Source organism: Phalaenopsis equestris, unplaced genomic scaffold (assembly GCF_001263595.1).
Source record: "Phalaenopsis equestris unplaced genomic scaffold, ASM126359v1 Scaffold000203, whole genome shotgun sequence".
NCBI classification, from domain to species: domain Eukaryota; kingdom Viridiplantae; phylum Streptophyta; class Magnoliopsida; order Asparagales; family Orchidaceae; genus Phalaenopsis; species Phalaenopsis equestris.
In genome coordinates this window covers 1,293,934-1,303,888 of record NW_018164645.1, presented here as the reverse complement: position 1 = coordinate 1,303,888, position 9,955 = coordinate 1,293,934, and the positions used below count along the sequence as shown (strand labels likewise).

Here is a 9,955-nt window from a genome sequence, read left to right as displayed (position 1 = left end):
ATATATATATTTCATGAGCTTCAATTTTATATAATATAATTTTGTCATATAATTTTGTCAATTTAATGACGCGGCAATTATCAAATACGAAATGAATTCAGTTGCCGACTCTTAACTAAGTCTTTCAAGCTGTGGCTTCTCTGTTTAGTCAACAGGCGGGTAAAATCTGCAAATATTTAATGCCACAAAAAAACAATTGTTACTTTCACCAAAAAAATTAATTTTACAAACAACGGCTACCTCCTTTGAACGATGAGCTAAAAGTATGGAACTTGGCAAAAGAACAGACATTATAAGAGGAGAAATATCTTAATTTATAATACATGCATACCACCAAATTGCAATGTATTTACATATCTAGCTAACATCTGAACTTATTTACATTTATACCTTCCAAATCTTTCATGTTACATAAATAATGCCATGATTTTAACCTTAAAAATTGAAACACCTCTCATGCGTAGCTAAGGTGGCATGTATGTAAAAATTGAAGTTTAAGTGTTAGATATGTAAATATACTGGAATTGAGTAGTATGCAGGTAAATCTTCATTTGTTTTATGCACATCTATACAATCCAACTCCATCAGGAGATTTTACACTTTATTTCTTATCAATGTGCTATATATTTGAGTACAGAAACTGCGTCAACTCATTTTTCTCAATAAAATCATGGGCTTTTGGTTTTCCTTTTAATAATTAGGGTTGACAAATTTAATTTGAAGTAATGAGTTATTGGTGAATCAAACATGGATTGATTTATAATTGAATAACTATCTCTACAGTCAGTAAACAACAAAAGAAATAACAGAATATATGAAACTGAAAAGCTGCAATTGAATTCCTTCATACCTTCCACAGGAAACTATTAATATTTAATACGTAATGTGGGGACCGAATCTGATAGAGCATATACGGTTATGAAAGGAAGCAAATCATTTTATATGATTATAGGCTGCAACTTTATCCATAATAATAGAGGCTTAAGCTTTTTGAATATAGCCTCTTCTTCCACTACAACATCTTTTATGGGATGACTGGTAGCGTAGTGGTCATTACTTTTGGCATTGCGTGCATGTTCGGGAGTATCCTTCAACATCCTTGAGGAAGCTTCGCCAGAAGTAGCATTGTCGCTGGATTCGGTGGGCTAGTGTTTTTCCTCTGGAGTGGCTCCCGCATTCTTCTTCATGAGCTTCTTTGAGTATATCCTCAACTTCATCCCCCCAACACATTTTAAGTATAAGGATGTAATCAACCTCTTGAAGAGCTTCCCTTTGATTAACAAGTATTGGGCAGGCTTATACTTGAATCTTCTCCACATGGGCGGATCCGGTGCTCTCCTCGTACAGTCCATCATCATGCTTTTCCCGTGAGTGCACTTCTCTCCTTCTATTGACGCGCGGGGGGGGGGGGGGGGGGTTACTCTAAGTTGGTTTAAAAGAGAAAAGGTGTTTCAAATTTGAACGAGGGGAGTTGCTAGGACGACAACCGCCCTAATGATCTCAACGAACTGTCCTAACATCTGGTTGATGATATGAGTTCACAAGTTTTGCAACTCTTGTTAAAAAAATTCTTCCATGAACTTTTAGGACCATGGCATTTCCCCTTTGTTGTTTTGACTAGATTCTCCTTGTTGTTATTGTTGGGTTCTTCTTCTAGTTTATCACATGTTTCTACGCTCACCGCACCTTAAAGAATGTTGAATTCGAGATTGTCCGAAAAACACGCCCAAGGAATAGAACGATCTATTAAGTGGCAATTAAGAGAGAGAGAGGGAAAGGTAGCATACAAGCAAAATGTGTCTTTTATTGTTGAGAAATTAGGGCAATGAAAAACAAGAAACAACAGAACAATCAAGAACAAACACAAGGATTTAACGAGATTTGGCAATGTGTCTACATCCTTGAGAGCAATGAGCGGCGACTTCTTTTGATTTCTTGAAAACAGTACATCCTATTAGGGTTATAAATACAATATATATATATATAATATATATGAACCCCTATTTATAGGCGTGGGTCATAATATTATAAAAGTACATATTAGTCCCAGGTCATTAACCTTTTAGCATGGCTTTTTGATAATTTATTAAATTATTTGTGTGTAATAAAGCTCGGGACCTATTCGATCGATAATAATTGCTGATGATTTGGTAGGCCTTGGTTAGATTGATTTAGGATCCAAAGGAGTGCTTTTCATCGATCGTTCTGAAGGATGATGACTGTCATGAGGGACTTTCTTTTGACATATTCTATCGATCATTCGGTAAGATATTTTTTCTATTACTGCTCATCTGAAAGCGATTTTCTAATGTTACATCTGACAGGTCATACTTCCTTCTTGGGTCGCCAATCTCTTTAAGATTCGTGCAGACACATTCTTATATGTACATGTATATTGGTGGTATTCTCAATCTGTGAACCTTCGATTGCAAGAATATCCACAAGTGTTTTAACTTTTGCAATGTGTTGGTTAATTCAAGATTTCAATTAGCATTGAGGTTGTGAAATTTATTTTTTAATTAGATGATACTGCTAATTTGTTGTGATAAAAGTTTATTCCTATGGAGCAGTGGATATCAAATATCCTAAAACTGAGAAAATATTCAAAGTGAATCGTCACAGGCTGAAACCCTACTTTTTAGGGGATCAACTTAAATTAAATGATCTTATGTTGTTGGGTCAATCGGAATAAACACTGGTTAGATTTGACTGACGACGTTAAACCAAACACTATCTGTGTATTTTTGTTTTGAAGGTTATGTTGTTGTGTTTGATTTAGAAAATTTTGGTAGTATTTTGAATATATAATGATTTAGTAATGATTCTATCCAATCTTTAAATTACAAGAATAATGGAAAAATCTTGACTATGCTTTGTGAGCTTATAGAATTGCATATAGAACTCCTATAGGAATGTCCCCATACAAGCTAGTATTTGGAAAAACCTGTCATTTACTAGTTGAACTAGAGAATAAACCATATTGGGCTATTAAAAAATTTAATTACAATTTAAAAAATGCCAGTGAGAAAAAACTATTATAGTTAAATGAGCTTGAACAGATAATAAATAAATCTAATGAAAGTATTAAGATTTATAAATAAAAGATGAAGATGTGGCATAATCAGAAGATTTTTACTAAAAATTTTGAGACATAACAACACGTTTGTTATATAATGCAAAATTAAGATTATTTTCAGACAGACAAAATTTGAGGTTATTGAGTAGTATTATTGAATAAATAGTTGCAAGTCATACGACAGTAGATAAACAAAATTTTGATGAAGAAGATGATAAATACTGCAATTCAGATTTTGAAAAGGAAACTTGTTGCATTGTCAAGGTTAAGCTTTATTGTCACTTTCTTTGGATATCATCAAATGAAACTTCATCATGAGGACAAAAGAGCATATGTAGGAGCAACAAAACCTTCAATTACAAATATATGATTTCCACTCTCAGAAAAGCATTTCAATGCTATGTGGATGATATTTTCCTCAATGAGCAATTTGAAAATTGTTAATGATATGGTTGGAACTTTTGCTTTTCTCATGAGATATTGGGTGAGGCTTAATCCCACCAAGAGCCTATTTGACGAGCAAATATTACGTGTAGAATTGGCATGTGTTGATTGGTGGTATTGTGACAAATACCGTTACAATAGTATCAAATCCGCATCTATTTGCACATATCTTGTCCGGGAGTAATATTTTTTCCTATTAGACACGGAAAAATAGATTCATTGGCCACCTCATCTATTTGAATGTCCGGCAATTAATTTTTTACCATGCATTGGGTCATTTCATATAGAATCAAATTAATTATTTTTTGAATTTCATTTCTTAACGTGAAATCACTTTAACATTTAAAACCAGTTAATTTGACATATCTTAATTATTATAAACATTTAATTAGCTATATTTTAACTGATGAGTCAAATCAATCTTAATTAATAATATAAATTAATTGGAATCAAGTAATTAATCAATAAAGTCTGCAATTTTCAATGCTTAGACACATGCACACCCTAGAGAAAAAAAATAAAAACTAAATTTCAAATTACTCGGATCGAATACCCAAATTAATAAAAAAGATGAATGAATGCCAGTCTTTATCCATTCGTTTTTTATTCATACCATAACACAATCATATTTCAGAAAAGCTTGGATACATGAAGGAGGCATAAACAGAAGCATCATAACAAACAACTTTAGTTGATTAGAACAAATGAACATTTTAAGATTTTAAGCTTTAATTGTTGCCCTTAATGCTGGACCACAGAACCTCATTATTGCGGTCTATGATCTCTGCAGCATAGGGCTTGTCCTCTTTGATGATGACCAGAAAGGGAAACGTGCCTCCACTCTTGTTTTTGCTTTTCCAGACATCTTTTGTTCCAGAATTAATGACGAGCAAGCCATCACCATTCAAACCGGCCGTGCAGCTTTTCCCAACTTCCTTGTTGTCTGATTTCCAGACCAGTCTATAGGAAAGGTCACGGAATTCGAGCTTACAATCGCGCAGCGTGAGTGTCAAGCCGGAGCTAATAATGAAGTCGTTCTGCACCAATAAATCACCGTTGCCTAGATAAGCACGAAAGGAGACCGCTGGAGTAATTAGTAGGCTCATCAAGGCTACTAAGAACAGGAGGCTGGCAATAGCCCTGCTTGAGGAAGCCATGGCTTGCATGCAGCTCCTTCGTTCTGAATTTGCTTGCCTCCCATTATTACGTATTTATACTGCTTTTCATTCACTTGTTTTTCATTTGTGGCAATATTATATGAGAAGGTTTACATTTACATACATACCATTTGATTCTTTTGTATTTACATATCTAAAATTTAAACATATACATATAACTATGAGAAAGTACATTTTAGTTTTTTATAAGTTAAGACTATGGTATTTTTTTATGTGATATGAAAGACTTGAAGGGTATCAATGTAAAAAAAAAAAGGAAAAAGTAATTTTTTTAGATGTTACATGTGTAAATACATAAAGAATGGGGTGGTATGTATAAGAATAGATGGTACTTTTTTCTGTAAATGAGCCATTCAAAGGTATGGTGTCCGAGAATGCTTGCAGCTAGAAAGAGGCCGGCAATGGTACAAATATATAATGACAGAAATCAGACAATTTAATATGTGTATCAACAAAGAGATTGAATTCACCACAACTTGAATAATCTGCTTCCGATCAACATGCGAAAAAGGAGATTCAAAATAATTAATACTGTTTTAGTTTTTAATTAATTATATACATAAAAAACTTGTTAAACTTCATCTTTCTTATTATTGGAACTAATCAAAGTCAATAGGAAGAAGAAATCAATATAATTAAATTGAGATATTAAATATAATCTTCGAGAAAATTGAAGTTCAAGGACAGAGGGAATCGAAAGAAGAAATCAATAAAATTAAAATGAGATATTAAATGTAATCTATAGTTTTTTTTTACTTTTTTTAAGGACAAGTTGAGCCCAAAAAATAATATGAGTGATTTAAATATGTGATCTAACTGAAAGAAGCTAAACTCTCAACTACTATGTGGCAGATAAGTGAGCATTGTAAGTTTCTTGGCTTCTCTAGCTAGGTTGGGGCCCTAATCCTATGGACATATTAGGTTCTTTTACACGACAACAGTCGTCAGTTATCAAAGCAGGCCAAGCTCATGCGTCCAATGAAACCCAAAACAAGATGAAAATCCTTACATAGGTAAATTTATTTTACTTTACTTTATATGTACAATATATGAAAATTTACATATTTATAAAATGTTTGTAGATATTTGAAGTTTTTTCGTTTAGTTTGATTTTCAATTTCTAAACATATACTTATAAATTTAATGTTAGCATTTTAATTATCATGAGAGAATCACTGTAAATCAATAGAAATTTATTATTTGACACAAAATTAAATTAAATTAATCAATTTTCTTTTAGAGTAGCCAGCTACCACTCATTGGAAGAAAGGATACAGATACTTAGGGCCCGTTTAGGGCATACCGTTTGGTTCGCGCGTTTCGGTAGCTTATCCGAAACCGCGTTTGGGTTTTTACACTAAACGCAGTCCGCGGGCCGACAACTTATCCTAAAAAGCACAAGCTACTCCAAACACACTCTTAATATAAGAGTAGTAGTTTTCTATTTCTCATTAACACGTGGCCCTCCTAACCCTTTCGCCTTTTGAACTCTTAAAATTTTCTAGCGAAACATATATTATCATTGAAAAATAAAGCAGAAGGTTTTTAATTTTTTTTTCCTGAGAAATTTATAAGAGGGGGAAGGGGGTGGTGGCTATCGACTACAGGAAACCAATCAAATAGCATTAGAATTTGCGTCCGAACATTTTCGACAATAAAAATAGCTTTAGATTTGCGTCCAACATACGACGGACATGAACCCTAAGTAAGTTGCAAGGTTTTGTATCGCCCTTTGCGTCAGAAAAAATTGACGCAATCAATTTGCGTCGATATATGCCACACAATACGTTCACTTCATAGCGTCCGAATTTAATTAGCCGATGCAAAATTAACACAATTACCCTAAAATATTATACCCACGCGGCAGGGGTTCATTCTCTCCCCACTCCTTATTTCAATCTTCTAGCTCTATCGATTCCTGTGACTCCAATGCGACTTCTCCTCCACCGAGCAGTCTAACGACTCTGGGCGTTCTTCCACCGGCCAAATAGTGCCTCCGACAAAGTATTCTCATTTTTGAGCTTTAGATAAATGTTTTTTTCTCTCATAAGCCCCTCCTCTCATGAGATTAATGGTTTTTAAGTTGTTGTTTTATGTAAAATTGATGTTTTGGCATTAGATCTGTAATGCATAGAATTTATGTGATTTTATGTGTGATTTGAAGTTTTTATATGAATATTTGAAATTTGAAGTTTAGGAGTAAGATATGTAATGCATATTAATTGTGGTTTTAATGCTAAAAATGAAGTTTAAGTTTTACATATGTTAACCTATGAAAGAGAAGCAGAAAACTGAGTTTTGCAAATAAGAATGCTTAGGAGGATAAGTGGCTTTAGGCTTAAAAACAAAATGTGAAACTAATATATCCATGAAAGGTTTGGTCATGCGCCAATGACAGGTAAGATTAGAGAGAGTTGGCTTACATGCCGTTTTGTCACCATAAACGTCAACAATCTGATAATCTTATTCGTTCAGAATAATTGTTTTAGATTTAACTTATGTTAAGAAAGATTAATGTAAACCTGAAAAATACCTGGTCATGTTGTATAAAAAAAAGATCCTACTCTATTATAATCAGATGAAAATATGACACTCAATTGGACACAATGGAGAAAGAAGATTCATGTAGAAGATTCATGTAGCCGACGCCGACCGTACATAGTGAGAAAAAGACTTTGCTATTTTGTTACCTTAAACGTCAACCATCTAATAGCTCTTTTAGAAGAGTAGATGTTTAGATATGACTTGAGTTAAGAAAGGTAGATCTAGACCTAAAATGACCTAGACATGTATAAAAAATGATCTGAATATGTTAGAATTAAATAAAAAATACGACACTCAATAGGACACTAAAGAAAAAAAATTCATTTAGCCAACCCCACATGTTGGGTTTATATGTATGTAATACATGAGATTTGTATGGTTTGTAAGACTGATATTTAAATGTACTGGTCTATAACGGATTGTATCTAGGAATACAAAAATGCACTATTTAAGAGCATATCGATCTCATATTCTCATGAATATACGTTGACGATTGATTCTGATAGGACAAAATTTTAGCAAACTATTCAAGTCATAAAGGACTTAACCACATGAATATAATCTATATAATTGTTTCAAATCAAAGAAATTTTTAACAAGCCTGCATGACATGCATTTTCAAACATGACCGATATGTGATATGTGTTCATTTAAACAAAATTTCACAATTAATATTATTTTATATGCACCAACTCACATAAATTTAACTAAGTCATTCTAACTAACCCACGAAATGAGGAAGTCTATTTCATAAAACATATATACTTTTCCCACATTTACAAGATAGAAACAAAGGTTATGCATTAACATGAAGAGTGCACAAAGAAAAGTTTAAGTTCATAACCCAAGCTAGGCTTAATAATTTGGTGGATTATGAATATTATAACGTCAAATCATTTATACATAAGATAAATAAAAAAATTCCTTAATTCCAGATATTCCAATGCATTCAAGAATTCTAGATCTAACCAAATCAACTTATACAGGAAGCTATAAAAGAATTGAAATGATTTCATGCAACCAAAATAACTAGAAAAACTTGAAAGCAAGGTAAACAAAGATTTTAAATCATTTCTTTGCAACAATTCGACTTAAAAAGACTTGAAAGCACAGAAATATGAAATCATTTCTTTGCACGCAATTCAATTTATTATATTTGTCTTAGCAGAACAAAACTCATGCACAAATTTATCTTGGAAAGAAACATGTCATTTGAAAAGGAAAAAAATTGCGTACGTCAAGGGGTACGCAGAGATGTGTACATAATAGGGTACACGGGCGTTATATGGTTATATGTATGGGAGTTACATGAGAGTTACAAGAGTGTTATAACTTCCTTGTAACTTTCGTGTAACTCAGCTGTAACCCGTGCTTTTATTTTATCCATTTAGATTACAAGGTTACAGCGGGATTACAAGGTCCGACCGATTTAAGAATCTTAATGAACAGTCTTGACATCTGGTTGGTGATCTAAGTTCTCAAGTCTTGTAATCCCTGTTGAAAAAATTCTTCCATGAACTCTCAGGTACATGTCACTTCCCTTTTGTTCATCTGACTAAACTCTCTTTGTTGTTTTTGGATTGCTCTTCTTATTTAAGGCATTTTCCCAAGCTCACCGCACCTTAAAGAAAGTTGAATCCAAGATTTTCTGAGAAATACACCCAATGAATGAAACGTTCTATTAGGAGGCAATTAAGAGAGAGAGAGAGAGAGAGAGAGAAGAGAGAGTGTGAAGGAGCAGTAGTAGAAATGCAAAAGTTGTCCTTTATCCATAAAATGGACCCTTATTTATAAACCTAGATCCCAATATTACAAGAGTATATATTAGCCTCCTAATCATTAACATTTCAAGGAGACTTTTTGGGAATTTACAAAGTTATTTTCATATAATAAATTCCCATACCTATTTGATTGATAAGGATCATTGATCGTCTAACAGGACTTGGTTCAATCGATTCAAAAATCGAAGGAGTGCTCCCCATTGATCAGTCTGAATGCTGAAGAGCATCTTGAGGGGTTTTATTTTGACATCTTTTTTCGATCATTCAGTAAGATATTTTCTCTGTCATTGCTCATCTCAAAATGATCGTCTATTTGGACGTTCGATCAGTTGTACTTCCTTTTTGAGCCACTCGTCTCTTTGAGATTCATGCGGACACATTCTTATGGGTACGGGTATATTTGTGATGAACCAATATGAATGTAAGGAATATTCTCATTCTCAATCTATGATCATCCATTGCAAGAGTATCCACAAGTGTTTTAACTTTTGCAAGGAATTGATTAATTCAAGATTTCAGTTAGCATTGAGGTTGTGAAATTTATTCTTCTATTGGATGAGACTGTTGATTAATTTGTAACTTGAAGATGAAGTTTAATGGTGTACCAAATTTTTAGTAGATGTTAGGGTTAAGGATATGGAATAGTATTATTGAATAGATAGATGCAGGCTATACAACAGCAAATAAACAAAAATTTGATTAAGAAGATAACAAAGAGTGTAATTTGGATTTTGAATAGGAATTTTGTTGCATTGTCAAGGTTAAGCTTGATTGTCACTTTCTTTGGATATCATCAAATGAAACTTTTCATCATGAGGACAAAAGAGAATATGTAGAAACCTTCTATTACATGTATGATCTTCTACAGTCAGAAAAGCATGAATTTCAATGCTATGTGGATGATATTTTCCTCAATGAGCAATTTGAAATTT

General features: G+C 33.0%; 1 protein-coding gene across 1 annotated transcript; it reads right to left on the bottom strand.

Moving 5' to 3' along the window:
* Window positions 1-4,248: 4,248 nt before the first annotated feature.
* LOC110022959 lies at window positions 4,249-4,677 on the bottom strand. The gene has a single exon (XM_020722135.1). The coding sequence runs from the start codon at window positions 4,675-4,677 to the stop codon at window positions 4,249-4,251; it is 429 nt and encodes a 142-aa protein (XP_020577794.1).
* Window positions 4,678-9,955: the final 5,278 nt, after the last annotated feature.

What these genes read in the sequence shown, in the direction of transcription:
- LOC110022959 (XM_020722135.1), bottom strand. Translation starts at nt 4,677, where the DNA reads ATGGCTTCCTCAAGCAGGGCTATTGCCAGCCTCCTGTTCTTAGTAGCC.